Source organism: Pygoscelis adeliae, unplaced genomic scaffold (assembly GCF_000699105.1).
Source record: "Pygoscelis adeliae isolate BGI_AS28 unplaced genomic scaffold, ASM69910v1 Scaffold103, whole genome shotgun sequence".
Classification (NCBI taxonomy): domain Eukaryota; kingdom Metazoa; phylum Chordata; class Aves; order Sphenisciformes; family Spheniscidae; genus Pygoscelis; species Pygoscelis adeliae.
The window spans coordinates 1651423-1673973 of NW_008824723.1; the positions used below are offsets into that span (position 1 = coordinate 1651423).

The following is a 22551-nucleotide window of genomic DNA, read 5'->3' on the forward strand; positions in this document are numbered from 1 at the left end:
TGGATAGTGTGGGACCTGAGCATGATGTAAATGGTATGGAATAAGGGGTGGAAAATGTGCTGGTTTTTGGCTGGGATAGAATTAATTTTCTCCACAGTAGCTAGTATGGGGCTATGTCTTGGATTTGTGCTGGAAACAGTGTCGATGACGCAGGGTTGTTTTAGTTACTGCTGAGCAGTGCTTACACAGAGTCAAGGCCTTTTCTGCTTCTCACCCCACCCCACCAGCGAGCAGGCTAGGGGTGCACAAGAAGCTGGGAGGGGACACAGCTGGGACAGCTGACCCCAACTGACCAAAGGGATATCCCACACCATAGGACATCATGCTCAGCATATAAAGCTGGGGGAAGAAGAAGTAAGGGGTGGGGATGTTCGGAGTGATGGCGTTTGTCTTCCCAGGTAACCGTTACACGAGAGGGAGCCCTGCTTTCCTGGAGATGGCTGAACACCTGCCTGCCCATGGGAAGGAGTGAATGAATCCCTTGTTTTGCTTTGCTTGCGTGCGCGGCTTTTGCTTTACCTATTAAACTGTCTTTACCTCAAGCCATGAGTTTTCTCACTTTTACCTTTCTGGTTCTCTCCCCCATCCCGCTGAGGGAAGAGTGAGCGAGTGGCTGTGGGGGGCTTAGTTGCCACCTGGGGTTAAACCACAACAGACTTGCATGTTACAGAAGGTGGTACGTATTCCTGCCGTCTCTGAGACATGGCAAGATGATCCCTCCCACCTGTAAATTTTATGCAAAATCCACAGATGATAGACACCACCAAACCCCATGTCTGTATTGCCTTCAGGACTCAAGTCAAGGAAGGCAATCCAAGCAAGACTTCTTATGGGTACTATTTTGGTTAAATACATATATTTTTATACAAAGAAGATGCAGCCAAAGCATTTTCCAGCTTATCTGCGACTCCACAGACACTGCCTGTTCCCACGCCTCTCTCTGCTGGAGGGCTGCAGCCATAGCTGCATCCAGCACAAGGCTTGCAGTGGACTAAGCCCTGACCAGTCCTCCAAAGATAATCAGGTTAGATGATCTAATGGTCCTTAAAAAGAAAACTAGCTGTGAATCACTTTGATGCTTTGAAACCCTGGTACAGTCTCTCCCACAGACTGAGACCAGCCACTGCAAGATGAAACTCAAATCAAAGCAAAGTTCTACTTTTGTGGTCAGCAGCACATGGCTGCAGCCATACATATTTCAAAACCAAGGCGAAGCAGATGACCAGGGAAGAGGGGTGAAGCCAGACTGGCTGCTCTCTGTCTGTAGAACATAGAGGCATTCAGTTGACTAAGAAACAAAAAGGTAGGGAGACAAGGAGCCTGAGGGGCTTCCTGGCCTGATGCTTTCCATATAGTAAACCTTAAAATGGCAGTCACCGGTCCGCCACTGTTCATTCACTCACCCCTACTTATCAAAGCACAGTTCTCTCAACTGGGTGGAACTTGCCGTCTTTGCCTCTTGGACAGGTAACTGGAGTGAATAACTTATCCTCTAATCATGTTTCACCCTAATACTTTAAAAAAAAAAATCTAAATTATGCATTAGATGGCTATTAATAAGGATAACCCAAGAGGCTTTTTTTTTTTAAGCTTAGAAACTACTTTTTCTCCAGGATCTGCCTGTCCAGTTGTCCATACTAAGGTGTCTTACTGGTATTTAAATCATACGAGGCCATCACTGTTTAGTGCTCCCACAGAAACCTTCCCAACAGATTTAATTAAGTGATAAGTTATATTGAGAACATATCCATCCAACCTAGGGATGCTGTTCCTCACATTCCTGCCAAAGCAACTCTACTCCTACTCTTCCTCCAGCATAACTGACTCTAAAAATAGCCTTATAAAAATATTAAAATGGTTTTCATCATAGCTTAAACTAGTGAGATGGCTTTGACAACTCTTCCCACAAAGCAAACTCCCTGTAGACCTTTTGTAAAATCCTAATGAGTTGCAGCTCTACCTACAGAATTGAAATCTAAAAGAAGTTAACAGAAAACAAAAGAGGAAGTAAATTATGACAAGCGAAGCATTCATTGGTGCATGGAAAGGTCTTTGTCCAAATATACTGCATTTAAGAAATCTTAATTACATGATATTAAAACCTGAACTAATACGGCCAGGGAAGTGGAGCTTTAAAAACAAGGCTTTCAGGATTGTCTAGTTTGACACCTTCTTTACATGGCAGAAACAAGTTTGTCTGCCTTAATTCTCCCTATACAACCACTGAGAAAGGTCTCTATGTATTACAAGAAGAGCACCTGAGGTTTTTAGGGATCAAGAAAGAGTAACAAAACTGTAGCTAGGCCTAACCCCATTCAAACAATCAAGAATACTGCATCTTGTTCATCTCTTGTTACTACTGGTCCTCTTGCAAAACCAGGCTATTCTTCAAGTTACATATTTCTGAGTCATCCGACTTAATGTAAATATGCTGAAAATGCTGCAGGAAACATGTAGTGCCACAGAAGGAAAGGAAAAAGCACGGAATCCCACAGAAGTTGAAAACAAAAAACCACAGGTAAGCCTCTTTCCAATAAAAACAAGCACTGCCCTCTGCAAAGCAGAACTAACTTAACCAGACAGGGAAATCTAGACAGACCCACAAAACACTGGAAGACAACAGTTACCCCAGACTTCTTACTGGGGGGGTGGGGGGTGGGGTGGTGGTGTGTTGAGGGGTGTAAAAAAATCTAGTTACCCCCAAGATCCTGTGAACAGGTATCCACCTGTTTAGCCCCAGTAATGTTTTCCGGTAGTTCTGGGCATGCAAAGCAGCATATCTAGTATCCTAAATAACACTACTGAAGAAATTAGGTGTCACGAATTCCAGACCCTACATTTTTAATGTAGTCACTTTGCAGGAGTTACATGGCATCTCACATCGGATCTTCAAAACAAGTAATTGTTTGTGCAACTTGCACAAATGTTGCAGATATTGAGACCAGAAGAAATTCTCATTGCTATAAATAGGTCATACAAAACAGATGCGCCTGGCAATGGCTGACATCCAAGTCTTGTGGTCAAACTACCACTTCACACCTCCATCCCAGGGGATGTTCAAACCTCTACAATCCAGGACTAGTCTCGGAAGTCTCTATTTTATTCTCCCTTTAACTAGAACTAAATTTCCCTTTAACTAGAAATCATTGCAGTTATGTAAATTGCTGTTATCCAATTGCTTGCTTTAAAAACCCCACAAAAATCCAAGTTATACTTGGAAATGATAGATTCTGTGCATCTACATATTGAAACTATTGTTTGGGGCAAAATATGTCATTACATGAAAGAGCTAAAGGCAGAGACTCACATTTGCCTTTTGTTCCTTCAACCTTTTCTCTTTGTAACTGTTGGAAGCAGTGAATCAAAGGTAAAATGAACTGACTTGCCCCAGTTTGTTTCCATGCAACTTAAAGCTGCATCATTAATGTTTAATGTTTACTCCCACTGGTCACGAGAAGCTTTTTACATGCTGAATATGTTTCACCTAAGAGACCTTTTCTCTTAAAGAAAGTGAGAGAAGAACATCCTTCGTACATCCTTCAACTTCTGGGTAGACCTAGAGGGCACAAATTGTGAGTCCAGCTTCCTTTTTTTGACAAAAAAAAAGGTCACACATGAAAATAACTTGGAACCCAACTGAGACTAACTTGAAGTAAACAGTAGTTAAGCATTAACGCAAAAACATACGTCACTTTATCCATGACGATTATGACCTCAAAACCTAAGATCCTGTTTGAACCTGTTGAAATTCTAACCACTTTCAACAGATTAGGCAATAGTCAAAATAGTATGTTAGAGACAGGGAGCTTTGGAAAGGATACTGAATAGTTGTACTTTTTAACCTGACCACGCTTTAGCTTTCATTAACCAACGTCTCCACAGAGCACAAGACAGACTTCTTGCCACTCTGGTTCGACAATCCCTTGGCAATATTCATGATGGCCAGATGGGTGGTTGTATGCGCTTTTGAAGGCATTAGCTTTTTTTCCTGTAAGAGAACCCATTAACTCTAACACAAAGCCTTAACAAGAAAGCTTTATTCTAACAAGTACGTTTTAAAATACTCATGTCTGAACTTTAAGCTCAATTACGCTGCGCATAAAGTCACCCTACAGTAACATCTCAACCACCTTCTTCACTATCTCTATACATGCACACCAGAATTTCAGCACTTCCACCCTAGCTGGGAACATACACCAAGCTTTTTCTCCCACTCCTAATCTTGGAAGCCATGTTAAATTACTAAGGTTGCCAACAAAGAAAATATATTGTGAAGAACAAAGTCTCTGAAAACAGGCAGCCACTTCAGAAAGAATACCTAAAACCCTTGTTAAAATGCAGCTTGAGAAACATGGAGTTTGTAGTTCCTACTAAGGCCAGCCTCAAGCTTACAATGAAACATTAAAATTTGTTAGTCTAAATCAATTATCCATCCTGAATGCATATGGTGCATTTGAACCACACAGTCTGGAGAGGGCTTTGCATCACGGGACATACTCAGTGACAGCACTCATTTCCCCAGCAGCAAGCTGAATTTCAGCTTAATAGCTCAAACATTCCCTTGACTATATTCATAACAAGGCTCCTGCCTCTACAGTAGCTACAGAAGAGCTACGTGAACTCTTTACCTTTGAACCAAAGTGACTAACGCTCACACTGAGCTGCTATTCTCCATGCAAGATAACCTAGATTTAAAATGAATACACATTCACAACAGCATCAAAAGGAAATGTGCTCTATTGGACTCCAGTGATTTTGTAAACTAGCAGAAAATGAACAAGCATTAAAACCAGGAATAATCCATCACAATGTGCACTTTAAGTATTTACTAAATGTACTTTGGATTTAATTTATTTACAACAACTCAGTGTTCCAGACTTGCATCACTATATTGTGTAAATATAACAAATTCTTATTCTAAGACCTCATTTCAGCACTCTGCTCAGTACCTGCTTGCAAGAAAGGGAGATTTTTTTACTTCTACACAAGTACACAGATGAAGATGATTTCTTAGCAACATTGGTCATTATATTCTTGAATTATAGTTTCCAATCCTGCTTCTCAAACTTGTTAATCTGGTCATATCTCAGTGTCAAATTATCTCAGATTATTCAAATGCATCATTACTCTCTTGATGCAACCCGCTTAATCCAGTAATAATTTATTTTTTTTTTAATCACTGTAATACTTTTTACTATGGACTTGCATACGTAAACAGGGAATATAAAAGATGACCTGACTGAACAGATTTTTTTTTTTAATAAAAAGCCTCTTTTCTTCATGAATATGTACCTGATATCCCCTAAATATTCCCAGCACAACACACGCAGCTCCTCTTTGTCCTCCTTCCATTTCTTCCTCTCTACACTCTCCTTCCTCAGCTCCCTCCAGCATCCCCAAATACCAAACGAGTAAGAGGCTGCTCTTAGGGTGGCCAAGTCAAGGCTCCCCTTGAGCTGGCTGAGCAAATGGCACTCCTCACTTAACCAGGTGTGTGTGCACGCACACATGTGCATGCCTACAGGTGCATAAGACATACATCTTTGAGGAGAGGGTGAAGTTCGTTTGCTTTTTTGGGGGGTGGGCTTGGAAGAGAAGCAGGGGGAGCACATGCTCGTACACACCTCCTTTTCTAGTACAGCCATGAAAGCTGACCCTCAGTCATACACAAGGACATCTTCACACTTCCGACTATTTCATCAATGCCATAAGCTTACTTTACAGTTCACGCTTGGCCTCAACACAATTCTGGGGAACTACTGAGGGTGGAAAAAAGAGACCAAAACTATTGGTGCCTGCCTAGGTCCAATTTCTGTGCTTAGAGGACTTCTAAGTCCTCTGACAGGAGCAGAGACCACTGTTCAGCATTCCTTCACCACCTCCATCACATGCTGCAAGTTTTACTTTGAAAGTGACCCTAAAGGGAAGATTTTCATTTTCACACACCAGACCCCACTATGCCTTTCTGGACTACTTGGCAAATTGGGCAAACCAGGCTTTCCATATTGCCTGGCACCCTGAAAGCCTACAATCTACAAGCCAAGCTTCAACCCTCTCCATGCCCTTCCCTGCTTAACCCTGCAAAACAAATACATTTAGTAGGTGTGCCTGGGCCTAAGTGAGGGCAGAGAAGCTGGTCCTGCAGATGAAACCGCATTAACAGTGCTATTTATCATGCTCAGCAGAACAAACACCAGCTCTGCTTCAAAACAGCATAGTGGCAACAGCAATGGCTGTTAGTCTTGGGAGAAAATGGACCCAGTTCCTAGGCTTATGTTTCACTCTGGGGTGGGCCGAAGTGACTCCAGAACAAATGCTCATCAGTGTATTCTTCAGTGTTTCCATTCAGCAGCTCTCCCCTTGGGGGGCGGAAGACACCCCCCCCACCTCACCTGCAACTCCATTTTGCAAAATGCCTATTTTTAGACCTCAACATACATGCTGAGGTGCACAGCGCTACTACTGTAGCAATGGCAGCCACAACCTCCACTTCTTGTTTGTCATCAAATACTCGCACAGGATTGCATCAAACTGCGAAATATGCTCAAATACAGCTCCAAAGCAAAGTCCCAGCCAGCTCCTTGACATTAGTTACTATAGAAACCAGTCCCTCGGCACAGGCGCTCACAGCAGGAAATCATGCAGATTTCAATTTTACATAGTAATAAATGCTGCAGGAGAGGAGAATTTCACAATTGCAGGGGTTGATTGTACAAACCCAGACCTCTTCTACCCCGTGACACCACCACACTGCAGATGAATGTGTGGTCCCCTCCCATACACACAATCACCACCATTAATTTTGAAGTGGTTTCCACAAAGCCTGTGTTAGGATGGCTGCTGCAAAGGTTGCAGCATTTTCCAATGGCTTCATTAGATTAGAAAACACACTCGTTTTTACATGCAAGAAGCCCAGGTGAAAACGACAATAAAAGCAAAAACTGCAAAGCAGTAGAAAGATTTAAGCATATATAAATATAAGTACACAAAGTCCAAATATTTCACAGGAAATACTGCCAGGTCACAAGCCAGAGCTCCTTTGGAAACAGCCCGTCCTCCTTTCCTTCTCCACCCTGTCCAAAAAAGCAACCTGAACGGAGGGCAGGTCACAGATTAATTTGTAGGAAAAACTACTGTAGAAAGCACAAAGACAACAGAAGGGCTCTGAGCCCTGAAGTGAAACAGCGAGGTAATTAATTACATTATTTTAACTTTTCAGAAGTAGTTCTACAGGTTGGACTTCATCAGGCATGGGAGTGGAAGACACACAGCACAATGCACTTCTTGTCCTAGGCAGATGCTCATTTTCTAGTGAAATTCAAGAACCAGTGGGGACTCTTCCCCACTTCTCTAAATAAGCCCATAAGCCTGAACAGTGCAAGTTTTGCTACCTCAACCAGGGAAGAAAAGACCAGGGAACTGCTTCACTGAAAAAAACCCAACATGTAGGGGAGGAAGGAAAGGGTGAACAGCTTGTACAACAACAGGGACAAACATTTGCGCTGGCAACACCCGACAAATCATCAAGCAAACAGAAGGACAAGAAAATGAAGGAAGCTGGTCTATTTTTAAGGAAGACCTCATTATTACCGTGAACATGCACTGCTTTCCTGGAAGCAGCAGGTATGCAAACATGAGATGAATCATATCACCAAGTAAATCACCTGGCAGTAGGAACACTAGTTTGCATGGACACACGTGGAGTGAACATATACTAACTACTGTCCTAACACCCCCGAAAGCACGTGGAAGATCATGCTTCTGGGAGGCAGACTGCATTATGGAGAGCAAAAAAAAAAACCTGTTAGATGATGCAAATGTCACTGGTGCTTTTGTTAATGATTAGATAAGAGCTCCATTGTTCTGGACACTCCACTCAACTTTAGTCTGCTGGAGCTTGTAATTTCACTTTTCATATACCTCATGTCATTAGACACAAACATAATTTCTGTCCAGCCAGGTTAGGAACAGACTTAGGGATTTGGAGAAGACATCCCAAGTCAAAGCACACATTTTTATACTACAGCCTTCGCACAAATTGCCTTGCTGATAGAAAGAAATGCCACAAGTGGTTCAAGGGACCTATGGACTGGGGTGCAATAAGGTTGAGGTAACTGCCTGGACTCTAGTCAGGTCTATGCTCACCTCCCTGGAGGTCTGATGAGTTTGCACGAGGCCAGTTGACTGCACCAACCTGATCCTTCACCAACACATTATCTCTTCTTGGAAGCCACCTCTGAAGGTGACCAACAATAGGACAACCGCTGAACCTGCATTTCCAAACTGCTGTAAGGTACAAGGGATGAGGCAGCAGAAGCGCAGCAACTGCTCTGCTGCCTCCACAGTACTTTATGGGCAAGGTCCACAAGGCAAGAAGCACTACCCTACTTTACAGGAAACCTAGCTTAGTATGAACTGTTTTTTTAATTCTCCTCCCACACCAAACACCACCTCCCTTTCTGTCTCATGGCAAATAAATAAGATACTAAATAAAATGCAATGGGAACAGATCTTCAGCTACCTGTGCTACCCAACTAGTGACAGATTAAAAAAAAAAGCTCCAACAACTCTGTTGTTGTGGTTACTACAGAATTGTTGCTATGTGCCAACTAGCAATTTATCACATCAAAAGGCTGACTGAATTAGCCTGAAAGGGGATCTCCCACCACAGGAACATGTGCTACACTGGGAAAACCAACCACCAATCAAAACCTCAGCCTCCATTTTCAAATCCACATCCCCTTATCAAAAGGATGCTTTTGCACCTTTGCTTCTAACCTAATAAATTATCCAAAAGAAATTCTCAGAGCCATTTATGATTTATCCTCATTATTTCCCAAACTGGATGTTTAAGACATTGAAAGTTTGGTTCTGTTGCTGAGACTGAGAAAACTCTTTGGAGCTACAAAACCAGTATTTAGTTACTGAAGTGTAAGTGCTCTGCATGAAGATGCCCACAGAGAAAAAAAGTCATCATGGAGTTGGGAATAACAATAAATCCATCCATCCCAAGTCTGCAGAAAAAACAAGATCTGATATTCTATCCTACTAAAAGCAACACAGCTGCATAAGGATGGGGAGCAGAAGAACTACAACTAAGATTGAGAATATGAAAAATTAAATCTGTGCTGTTCCCCCTCCCCACACTCCCAAAAATTTCTGATTCAGATGACAGTGAGTAGATTTACATTCAGTCGTAACAAAAGAGGCCAGCCACTCCTATCTTAACACATCTGCCCGCTCCTTGGATGAAGTATTGAAGAAGTTTATTTGCTTCTTCCCCCCCCATCCTTTTATTTTTCTCCTTCACGCAAGTTAGCCTTGCATTCAAATTTTCCGTTTCCGTTAGCATACACCATCACCTGGCAGCTTTACCCCTTTCCTAACAATACTTCAGTCTCTTAGCAAAGCACCTTAAGCTCAAAAAAATGTTGGGTTGTAGGGCAAATACAAACTCTATTTATGCATCATATTGTGCACCATACCAAGGGGTAACTGACTATGTAAGTTACTATAGTGATTACTTATCTATTGCCCTGGAAACTTCTCCTTAGGGTAGGCACATCAAGCAGCACAAATATTGCCAACGACCCTGAGCTAGATTTCATCTTGACCTCAAGGAACAAAAAGCCAAAACAAGCAAATAAATAAAATTTCTTTATGCTGCAATGCATGCACTCACCCAAAGAAAAGGCAACGGTAATGTTTTACCTGCAGAGCAGCCCTTTTAACCCCCTAAATGTAGTCATTAATAACCAAACCACTTTTATTGTGTTTGGGCATATAAGATGTCCATCCCATTTTGACTGCTCCAGCCAAACGGGCTCACATCAGCAGCAGAGTTCTTAGGGTGGCACACTTGTTGAAAGACATGGACTGACATTTGCTACTTGTCTAGAGAAAGACAGGAATATGGAAATGGAGAATAACACAGCGCTGCCCGTTATATATGTGTTTTGTAGTTTTAGCACTTGTAAGCAGCACTTCCAAGTCCCACTTCTCAAAATGCAACAGATGTGTACTACGCATCCAGCTTCAAAATTATCTGCCAACAATTTTGAATTGGTCCTGTGTTTTGCATCATCTTCGTGAAAGTATAATGGAAGACTGAATGGTTCATTTAAATAATTTTCTTCCTAATTATTTTATATTTGAAAATCCACAAAGAAAAAGCCTGGACTGTATTATTTTACTTCAAAGACTCCATGGGAGGAATAAGTGCTTATTACAAAGTCTTACCTTAACTGACAGGAAGCTCAAACAAAGGTTTCATTATTTGAGTACGAGCATCTGAAGTTAAAGAAGAGTCAAAAAAACCAAAAGAATTGGACAATGAGAACCCCTTTCCCCTTGTGCCCAGCTTTGTTTTCACTCTGAAATTATGCACATATCATCACAGCTCCCCAGTCCATAGCCAGGAGCATAGGAATTTATTTCCAAAATGTTATACAGATTTTAGGTCTACTGCTACAGATTGTGGTGTCTTACCCCTCCCCAGGTTTCCTTTTGCCTTTTTTTTGTGTGTGAAAATAAATAAATAAATAGCCATCTTTCAGTACTGTCCATAACATTTTGCTGAGGCACCAAGGATTTATCCCTGGGGTCACACTGTGCCGTATTTGCAGTGAGCAAGATACTGGTTCAGAAGGCCTAAGCACACTCAATTGGGAGATAACATATGCTAGTTCCAGCACTGCAACACTTTGTGCAGCTTGTCACCTTGGAAAACCACTTCAATACATACGATTTATATCCTGGCTAAGACAACAACAAAACACACAGAATAAGGACTACCTGAAGGTGTACTCACACAATACCTGGAGCAACACGGACGCAGAGTCTGCCCAGGAACACAGACCTGCAGCAAAGGTACTATTTTAAGCAGCTTTATTAAACATGAAGAGCAGTCACTGAATACTGCAGCACAAGAGCAGACTCTCACAGATATGAATCAGATTTAATTTTGTAAGTAATTTTTACGTATTTACATTTCTGCATGCTGATAAAGTTTAATGGGGCCTGAAAAAAATACAGACACTTTAATGCAGCACTTCTTCCAGGCTTATATATCCTGCTCCTCAAAAGGGTAACATTAAAATGGCTATGCTGTTTTTGGTACCCTGTCACTGCTGCCTGCCATGCAGGCTTGGGCTGAGTTTTGTTTTCAAGTCTGCTCAGCGTCCCTTTGACCATCCACAGCTCTTCCCTCCCTGACCTCAGACCCTCTCTGCCCACCAGGCACCCTCAACTGCAGCTTCCTGCAACTCTTGTCAGTAGCTCTGCATTGCCTTAAAGTCCTCTCAGACATCTGTAAAATGAAAGAGATGGAAAACGTAAATAGCACCAGCCAGCATGACAGATGTCAAAATTACCAAAGGCAGGGAAAACATACCTTTAGTAGCACTTGCCAAGTTGAAACAAGGCAACTTCAAACAGCATTACAATCTGTGGAATCCAACTGGCCAGAGAAAGCTGTGCGATACACTGAAACGTGATTTAACTAATCTGCTAGTATCAAACACACCTATGTATATGTATATGTAAAACCCTTCAATATGAACGAAAAACAACAAACCCACAAGAGTGGTTATCAGCTGCCTCATTAACAATCTCACTTTGAAGATCAATTTTAAGCTTCAGGGTAAATAAAGCTTTTAGATCATCTTTCCATACATTTTAATTTACACCTGTGAAAATGCAGGTAGGCAGGATCGGCGCAGGCTTTTTTCCACAGAAGGCGCTGACAGTGTATTAAGCAGACACAGAAGTGTGCATGTCTTCACATTAATCTCCCTCATAACACAAGGAGGATAGTTACTTTTCTCACCTACTTTTTCAAGTTCCTGAATTCTAGCACTTATCTACAAAGGACATTCAAATGCAGCAGAGGCAGAAGAATACTAGCATACAAAAAGCAAAGCGATTTACACGTGTCCTTTTACATACTGGTCAAACCCAACTTACAATATGTTTATATGTGATATATGTTTATATTTGGGATGCACAGTTCTTGCTCTCAGAAGAGAATACATTTTTAATGCACAAAATATCAGGTAAACAGCTATTAAATGAAATCCGACTTAAGTCTCTTTCATGCTTCAGTTAGAATTGATGCAGATAAAAAGATTCAAAATTTCAGATATTGAAAGACTTAAGCCATATGAGAAAAACCTGAAACTCACAAGCACACATCTCCCCCAAAAGCAAACTTCACTGAGGTTTAAAGGTATCCTGAAGTATCTATTTAATTTAATATTTTGTCAGTATTCTCTTTAATAATCATAGTGAGAAATAATACCAGATTCCACTGCAGACTATCAAGTTCTGCCAGGCTGTATGCCAGATGTAGCCTGAATAATACAAACTGCTAGACAGATGCAGGTATCTTGTCAGAGCTCAAAAGTCAAAACATTTGAAGGAATTTTGGTTTCAAAAATATCTGGTACCAGCAAAAAACACCACACGCTGCTATATAGCTAGCATTATTACAGAATAAGCAACATAACTTGATAGAGTCCCCCATCCAAATGATGTTCTTCAGATGATCAGACCCACAGAAATAAAACCCTTTGGCAATAGATACATCAGAACTACTTTCCCTGTGTTCTTCCTTGTCAGGTTGAAATCAAAAAGTATTGAACTGAGGGAACTGAACTGAACTCGGGGAAAAAGAAAGACTAAACTTTGGGCTGATATGCATCTAAACAGAGAGACAGCAAAGAAGGAAGCAAAAGCTGAAATGAGCTGGTTGGGAAATTCATCTGTGTATTGAGCCACCACAAAACACCGGGTACTTCACATTCAGGGCTTTTCCTACCTCAAAAGCTACAACGTGAGGAAAATACAGAAAAGTACAAGTTATCTGACTCATCCAACCATAGCTTTTAGCATAGGCAGAGCTCCAATTATGCCCTCTATTTGAGCTCCAAATGGGAATGAGAAGATAGACATAGTTATCATTGCAGAATTAGAAGGAAGTAAACGACATAGACAGAAAGATGCACCAAAAGGGAAAAGTCAATGTTTGGAAACAGCAGTAACGGCACATGAGGTAGAGAAAGGTATCAGCTGGAACAAGGACTGGAGTGATGGAAATAAGCTCTCACACCTGAACACTTGGCATCTGCAAAGGTAAATCGCCTCCTCTTGTGTGTGTGAACATGTACATCCATGTAAACACTTTGTCTTCTTTCAAAGCTAATGCTGATGCAAACAGATTAAAGAGTAGCCAGAGTGCTTCTGCTGACTGATAAAACGCTTTCATCAGATAGATCAGTGGGTCTTAAAAATAACAGGCCACTTTCTGTAGAACTATAAGCAATTACAAATAAAATGCAGCACCCAGCTTCACAACACTTCAGTTATCCTACAAGGCACTAACACTGTCCCTCCGAAACAGGCATCTGCTTCAGTATTTTCATATACAGTTCCCAGAAGCAGCATTTGGCTCACACAGTGATAAACCAGCCTTATGATTTAAAATACACCAACTCTCCCTACCTTTGTCATGGAAAGTGCTACACAATTCTTGTATATCCCCAGATGCTGAATGTGAACTTTGCTGACTTTGGTTAACCTGTTAACTGAGAACCCTCTAAACAGTGTGAAGCATAGCCAGGTGTTTGATTAGACAATCAAATACATGATTTTATAAACTGGATCAGGAATGGACAAAATTTAACAGAGAATTGTTCCAAGTTAGATAACTCCTGAAAGGGAAAACTGAGAGCCCATTAAAATCCCCACATCAGAGAAGAAAAACACTAAATTGTTTGGTTTTGTTTTCCAAATATGGTTGTTTATACTAACAGCAAAACACATTTTTATGAAATTGTGCCCTCGTAAGTCACAGGGAGTTTTGCCATCATCTTCAATGGGGCCAGGCTTTTATCCCTGTTCACAGCAAGCTATAAGGATTTGTATTTGTTAAAGAACCAATGTGCAACCTCAGAGATGCTCCAAGGCAATAGGTTACTTGTATGTAAATACTCAAATGGACACGAGTGGAAGTTGGGTTGGGAGGCAGATCAGAACCACCAACTACTTGGAATTTTGATTCTTTGCCCAGAACATCACTTTCTAAAAATAAAAACAAAATTCCCTTCTATCCTTTCAATCAAGGAAGGCAGAAAGACAGAACAGAGGAGCTATACAAATTTGGCAGGCCTGGATTTACAGAGCCCCTTTTGTAAAGGATGTGTTTGAAGAGATAAGAGACAAGACACAACATTTGTTGGACATGGTCCAAATAACACAGCAGAAAGTGCAAAATACCCTTCAAAAACCTGCACAAGCCATTTTTGTCAGAGAGCAGGAGAGTTTCAGTTGTTCTGGTATCTGAATGCAAGTTCTATAGGCCTGCCAGCACAGCCAGAAGACAAGTCTCAAGGATTTTGGTAGGGTTTACTTTGTTTTCCCTCTGGGGGAGGGAGAAGAATAGAAGAGAGCATGCTCGAAGGAAAGACATGTTAGAAATCCAAGTTAAGTTCTGCCTTGGGTCTCATCCTTAGTTTACTCCACTTTCTAGAGTGTTTATTATTTTACATGAATAGATTACCCATAATTTACAGAAGGTATGCATATAATGAGGAACTTATCAAAATGTAAATATTAGCTTTAAAAAGGAAAAAAATATTGTTCCTTCTTGTCATTCTATGGTTTGATACTTGCTCCAGCAGCTGCTGCTACTCCTGTTAGCTAGAAATGGAGGGAAACTGAAGTCTGGCTGAGCTTGCACACTGCTAATAGAAATGCATACTCTTCACGTTAGCAATATTACTTTCTTACTCTCCAAGTCAAATGTCAAGGACACATCAGAACTTTAAAAAAAATGTTACAAAACCTCTAAGGTTAGAGGTGACGAAAACCACTCAGTCAGCAGTGATATATGCACTTTGGATTTGCTCTTCAGCAACAGAGCCCGGGGACACAGTGACCATGGGGAATGACCTACCGCTGCAGGGACATCTGCACGCGATGCCGTGGTCACTGTTGGGCATGTTGGGCATCCAACATCAGAGAGAAGCAGCCCTTTGTTTCCTTCCAACTCAGCAGCCTGGAAAGATTGCCAGCTGCACTATTTTGGCCTCCATACTCACCAACAAGTTTAGACTGTTACCCAGAGAAGCCCACAGCCCAGGAAAATTAATTTTGACCAGTAATGTCAGACTTAAAAAAGAGGAAGGACAAGCAAAGACTTTCCTCAAAGATATAAGTACAGGCTACTATCATCATTATCTGCAGATCCCAAAGGCCATAGCATCAGCTCTATCTTCAGCAACCCTACACTTATTTATACCAGCTGAATATCAAGCCTTTTACATCTACTTAAGGTACAGAAGCATCAGTGAATACAGATTTCAGTAAATCTTGCTTTCTAAAATATTATTCATCAACATACAATTCAAATGGTAATTAAGAAGTGCTCACATGACTGATGACGCATTTAAATTACTGGTTTCCAGCATATTTTTTTTTTCAGTAAAGATGACTTCCTTTTTCACGTGCTGCTTTTTCAAAGTGCAAGTCCATCTAACAGATGTCTCTCAGATCTGCTTGTCAATGTAACAAGTTAGACTTTTTTTTTATTACGACAAATGGTATAAACCACACAGCATTCTGTTAAATTCAATATTGACACATCTGCTTACCACGTGTATTAGTAGCCATGTCAGCCACTTTCTGAAAGGCATCCAAAAAGGCAGCAGCTGCTACTACTGTAGTCCTGAAATGCATACAGATAACAAAACATTAGCAGTGTCTCATTGCTGCCTATTTAATTATTGCCAAAAACATTTAGGCTTATAAAGAATACCACTGTGAACTTGCAGAGACCACAAAAAATATCCTCTTTTATATCTGAATTTAGCCTTTTCCCTCCTTCATTTCTTAATCCCTTCCTCGCTTTGTGTTAGCACTATGGACTTGGAGGCAGCCATGCTAATTCCGTGCTGTGAATTGCACAGGACAGGTGCTATTTCAAAAGAGCACAGCCATCCCCCTTCTAGCTGATTTCCTCTGATGAACTAATATTAAGCAGTCAAACATGAAAAACAAATCTAACACACATTATACTGCAACCATTAGTGTACAAATTACAGCCACTGCTAATTCCAGGGAACACATATATTTTAAGAGTAAGCATGCAGGACCCTCCTTTTATCTAGGATCCTGGCCAAACACTTTCCTGAATTTCTCATCTGAGGAGCATGAGCATCCCTTGAAACAGAAAATAGCAACTTCTTAGAAATCCGACTGGTCTGGAGTTCTTGGGCAAATGAGAAAGAGGGAAAAGAAGAAAAAAAATAAAAAAAACCCCAAAACCCTAAAGCAAATGAAAACCCTTTGTGATCCAGTGCTCCTCCAGGCAGGTCCCTTCCCAAGAGGTACACCAGCAATCTCAGAGACTCCACAGTCCAAAGCGTTAACCCCACTAGCCCCATCTCCCTCCAGGTTTGGAAGGCACATACAGACCACACATCTCTTCAAGTGGACAGCAGACGTGAGTTACAGTTTTCCAAACACGTTTGTTCTACATAAGCAGGCCCTAGAGCCCTAAACACCTCGGGTCAGTACCAGGTTTCTGATGGGTTTATAGTCTGGTTGACCCAGTTTAAGTGAAAGTAGGCCAGGGCTCTACAGGTAAAGCACCACCATGCCCTCTCCACAGTTACCTCGTGGTTCTGTTTCTGCACATCTTTTCTACCAATAACTCTGATTTCCTCTCCTGACAGTAACAGTCAGCCTCTCCAAAGAAAATCCTGAAGGAGGACCATCAACTTCACTTTGTTTCAAGAGCTCCTTGCTACCCTCCAAACACCTGGGAGACCTGCAGGAAAGTTGATCCTCGGCCAAAAAGACCACAGGACTGCTTAATTAGGTCACATTTGATGCAAGTCTCACTCCAGATATGCTCAAGATACGGGGGACATAACTGGCAGCATAATAAATGGCCTACTGACAGCACAAAAGATTTGAACACAAAAAAAAACCCACACCAGGCTTGAGAGGACCAACCAAATGCATAAGGGCTCTCCACATGCCCAGGAGATTAAAGGGAAAGCAAGAAAAACCTCCTGACAGCTAGCTAGCAATATTGAGCCCTGGAACTAGATAACCTTTTCTGGGATTTTCCTTGACAGTGTTTGTGTTCTTCATCTTCCAAACTTGTGGGTCATGCTGTTATTCATGTACCACGCTGTTAATTATTAATTATACTGCTAATAACAAAGTTCCATTTCTCCAGTAACAAGATCCAGGAAGACCTGGCTCCAGCTCAGATGACATCTGCTCTCCTTTATCAGAGCACACAGAAATGAACCAGAGGCAAATGGCTCACATTTGCTAGAAATGGACAGCAAATTCTCAAACACAGGCTTTCAAGCTGCCTGCTTGCATGTTCCTGTAGCTAGAAAAGCACCACATTGATTGAATGTAACACCACAGGACTGGGAAATAAACAAAACTATCCCTCATGCCTTCCCAGAAGGCCTGTGTATAATGAGTACAAAGGGCTAGGAAAGTTCTCCATTTCTCTTCTTTCACTACTTCCTTTGCTTCTTCCACACTCAATGTGACATGATTGCTGGAAAAGAAAAAACCACATGCAAGTGTGATATTTTAGGCACGGCGTGGCAGAACAGCATATTCCAGCTGTTCAGGGCAAATGAGCCTAAACCCTAGCTTCTTCAGGAACAGTTCACAACGCAACACAGAACTGCAAAATGGACTGCCAATAACCGTACCTGTTACCACTGCTGCTGCTGTGAAAAAAACACTGATGCTCTGGAGAGCACAGCAGAGATTGTGGTTTGGGGAGAGTTGTGAAGAAGCGGAGCTTGGATTCATATTAGCAGAAACAAATTTTACAAGTGAATGAATTCTAGAGATAGCACAACTGGTCTGAGTATGATACATATGGCACTTATTAAGTAATCCAGAATGCCATTTTCAAAGCATACCCCAATAAGGTAAGTTTTAATCATCACCAATAAGTGATCCAGCACAGGAATTCCCCTCGTTTTTAAGGCAGAAGAAAGTACTGTTAAGACTACCAAAGACACTCTAATATTTTGAGCCCTCTTCTAATAAAAACCTGCTGTATTCTACACTAATAAAAAGGACAACATAGGGCTAACTCCAAGTGTGTGTTCACTAAACAACAACAAACTATCTTTCCAATTTTCCACCAGAGGCCATGAAATTTAGCTCATTTTATGTTTATTATGTACAGCTGGTGGTAGATTATGTATTTTCCTAAATACATTAAAACAGTAGTAGTAGTATGTGAAAAATTACATACATGGGTGTTGACTATGAAATATGCACAATTTTACTAGGACATGCTTAGCAAATTATCCTGGCAGAAGCTGCATTTAATCTTAATGTTTGCACATACAAGGAATTGTAGGGGATCTTGACTGTGTAACACAAAACTTACCGAAGCTGAGACTGCAGTTTCCCAGCTTTATTTATAAAATCTTCCCATACTGGGTAACTTCCCTGCAAGAAAAACAAAACACAATAATGAATACTTAATTTGAGCATTCTGGTTTTGATACTCCTGATCAAATGAAACTAGAAGTAAAGCAATAACTAAGACTTTACTAAATCCTAATCCATTAACACCAAAATATATTTTCCCAGCAAGTTCTCTCTCACTTCCTTAGACACCAGTCCCAAGCAGATGGGACGTCAACTGCTTCTGAATCCAGATGAAACAGTAGGTCCTCTGAGGAGGCTTTACAGATTTTCCAAATAGAAACACTGGGGGAGAAGAGGCATTTCAACTGAAGCAGAGAAAAGAAACGCCTTACTTTGGAAGGATACAGCAAAACCAAACCTATTAGAAGTGGGGTGCTAGGATATTGCAACAACATGTACAGAGACGCTCCCAAAACCAAAGGCAGGATCCCCGTTGTTCTGCTCTAAAATGGATTCTCTGTCATTACCAGGTTCCCATCCTCTTTTAAAATAAAACGAAATTATTTTAAAAGCCTTTACAATAAATGTCTGAGTTGACCAAGAGACCACTTCAAACGCTGTCTCAAGGTAACTCAGCAATCGGGCACAGAAAAGGCACAGTAGCCATAAGACAAGCAGCTTTCCCCAACAGCTGCCCTATAACTGCAAGACCTGCTTCCAAAACAGTCCCGAATGACCTTGGAGCTGATTTCTGAATTGAAGCTGATAAAGCAGTGTGGCATTGAGCGTATGCAAAGTTTTTAAGGTTTAATTCTTCTTGACTTCAAGTTTCCTGTAAACTTTTTTCCCCATTTTTTAAAATTGTGTGAAAAGCCCGGGTTTTCATTTAGAATATGGACACCTAGCATTCTTGCAAGTTCTGATCCTAATTTTCCAAAGTTAAAAAAATAAAAGTGCTGATTTTCATGGTTAAAAAAAAAAAATCATCCTTTTTAGACCAATAAAAGGTTAACTTGCTCTCTGAAAATTGCTCTCTGCAGAGCAAGTGCAAATTTTCTGTTAACAGCAAAAACCGCAGTAGAAAGAAACCTCAAAATTTCCCTTTGATTGAAGTCTAGAGAGTAAAATAAAATATCCCTGCTTCCTTTAATAAAGGTATAAGACTTGCTGTTACCAGAGCAACGACACAATAAAACCCAGATAAGGCAGATCCTCAAGGCTAACGTTACCCCAGCTCTGACTGGAAGAGGTTGCAAGCAAGTGCAGTTACTTGCAGCAAACCCAATCCACCCCGATAAACTGGTCCGTTTTTTGTAAGTAAAACAAAATCCATTGCCCACACTGCCATGAGAGGCAGTGTCTTGTTCGGGGCAAAACCAGCCCCTTCCCCAAAAGCTGACAGCCAAATTCCAGCTCCTCAGTACACCCCGGCAAGGCAGCTCCCAGACATTCACGCACCACAGGGGGATCCACTGGAATTAGACCTGGAGTTAAAACCAAAGGCAAATCCCAAGCCTCCCTTTCGACTCTGGCCTCGGCCACAATTTTATGTTCTCTACTTATCATATTTTGAAAAATACGATGTTTTTGCAGAGATGTTGTGTGTGCATCTCCCACACAGTCCCTGCACAGCAGGGTTTGGGCAGTTCCATGATACACCCAGATGCAGAAGCTGCTGCCATAAGGCCACTGTCAAGGGTACTAACTGGTACTCTACATATTTTTCAGCAAGGGTTGTGGGTTTTTTGCTAAAAGAAGAAAAAAGGAAAAATACCAAAAACCCCAATGTAAAACAAGCGCTCATAAAACCTCATTGTACCTACACACAAGGGAGCCAGTAGGAAATGCAGAAGGGGACAGAGAAAATATCAGTTATCTGGGTGGCAAGACCTAGAATATAAAGTGCTTTGTGCTAAGCAAAAACTGTCAGACATTTAAAAAAATGAAACCCACCCACTAATTATTTGCAAGAGGGAAAAAAAAATTGCCATTTCCTTAAACCTATTAGCCTTACTGAAATCCCCTACTCTGAACCCATCTCTCAATGTTTGTCTGCATGCTGTATATGCATTATGCATGTGTATGCCAGGAGCCCTGAAAGCCCTGACAATTAACAGCAGGGCCTAAGGCTTTACTGGATTCTTGAGCAAAAGGCAAGCCGGGCAAGGAGAGGATACCAAAGCAGCCCGATTATGTTCCTATCTCAGTGGTATATTATCCAGCTAATCATGCCTGATGGCATGCAGGAGTGACACCAGCCTTGCGTTTAGCTGCTTCACAGGGAAGCTTAGGACACCCCTATCAAAACACAGCTCAGGAAGAAAACACTTTTTTTTTGTGGCCAGCCAGGCCACAAAACAAGCAAAATCGGAACAGTCACCACGCATTTCCACCACTACTGATTCTTTGTCTTTAAAAATGTTGTTCTCTTCAAGCCAAGCCTACTTAAATAAGCTGTAACAGCTCACTTAAATTGTTTGCTTTATTTGTTTGTTTGAAATCAATGCAATCTCTTCATCTGGCCACTCCTACACTGCCCAAGAGCACCTGATCTCATTTTGAACAGTAGAAAAATGCAGCATATTTTTTTAAAATGTCACAGAATTAATAACTTGGGTGGTGGATTTTGTTGGGTTTTTTGGGGTTTTTTTTTTTTTGTTTGCAATTGTTAAAGAAAACCTTTCAGCAGTTTTGCACTAGTGACATGAATTCCTGCATTATCTGCTCAGCCTGCAGTATCTTGACCTGTTTTCTGCAACTCTGAATTCTCTCTAATAAACTCAGCTGAAAATTAAGAGGAATTTACTTTATCTGTGTTCCAATAGAATTTGCTTTCATTTTTCCCTGCTGAAGCCATGTCCACAAGCTCATCTCACTCTCAGTAACACAGAACTCAAGTCTTGCACATAAATTGTCGTCCCTTTCAGCTTTTCCGAAAAACACTTTCACCATCACATGCCTGCTGAAACCAAAACCCCATTGATTCCTACCTACAGCAGAAGGGCACAATGCCTGCCACTTCACAGGCCCTAATAACAGGGTTTATCTCACCTCCAGCACCTGGGAAGCAAGGAAGCCATTCAGCGATGCTCGTGGAGACAAACCAAGGAGACAATACGGAATCGGACTAGTGCTGTAAATTCTGCAAGGCTCCAGTATCCTGGGGAGCAGTGCCTTCTCCGAGACCTCTTCGCGTGCCACCTTGAGCATGGCAGCCCTGCTGCCACTCTGTGTCTCACCTCCATGCCTGCAGTAGTAGTTCTTGCTTTTGTCAAAGTGGCCATCAAAAGAAACGTTAATGGTGATGGAAACCACATGCTAGAAGAGCCATAAAACTTAATCCTTGATTCAACATGTATTACTTTCTCAATTTAAACACAAAGAAACAGCAGGTGGAATTTGATGTCTTTGTCTAAGAAGTGCTTTTGTGACATAAAGCCACTTTCAAAGAGTAATAACACAGTATTTTTAAATACTGCCTCTCCCAGAGCTTCCTCTGCGCCTTCTGCAATTTCCGACTTCAACCGGCCGATAAAGGAAATCAATTTTCCCCCTTTAAATGTCAGGGTTACTCAGGCCCTGGCGTTATCTGTGAAAGCAGCAGGCCTCCTCCACCTCCAGCCCTGCTCAGAGAAAAGCTGCTACAGGAATCTGGGTCACAAATCCTCTTTTTAGCTCCTCATGGGTTAAAATAGAAATTGGTTACGGTGCGGGTTTGTTTAAATGGTTTCTTGAAAATCGTTAATGGCTTAATCCAGGGACTATTTCCCCCAAAATAACTTTGTGCCCAATTATTTCTTCACTGTCAGCTGAAGAAATTTGACATATCTTCCATGAAATGGGTGTTTCACCATTACCATACAGCACTCCATGGCGCCAAGTCCCCTCAAGCTGCTCAGCGTGGCCCAGCCCTCAACTGCCCGCCCCCCCCATCGAAGCATGTCACAGGTAAGCTGTAACATGCCATTATCCTACCCTATTGCTTAATTAGTTGGTTTATAGGTGATTAGTCACCTGATCCCAGGGCCCAGCTCCAGCTAATCTACACTGAACACAGGCAGGGAACTGCCTTTCCGCCTCAGGGCTGAAAAACAAACTGGTGCCTCATGCCCGTCACCAACATAGCCA

General features: G+C 41.5%; 1 protein-coding gene across 1 annotated transcript in view; it reads right to left on the reverse strand.

Annotated features, from left to right (window-relative positions):
* The window catches only part of MTSS1 (metastasis suppressor 1), a 117328-nt gene extending 95033 nt beyond the window's left edge, over positions 1–22295 (reverse strand). Inside the window, exons 1-4 of the mRNA XM_009323376.1 lie at positions 22281–22295; positions 21475–21741; positions 18440–18501; positions 15651–15724 (exon numbers count right to left, since the gene is read on the reverse strand). Coding sequence (XP_009321651.1) covers positions 15651–15724; positions 18440–18501; positions 21475–21741; positions 22281–22295 — 418 coding nt within the window. The remainder of the gene's footprint in view (positions 1–15650; positions 15725–18439; positions 18502–21474; positions 21742–22280) is intronic.
* Positions 22296–22551: the final 256 nt, after the last annotated feature.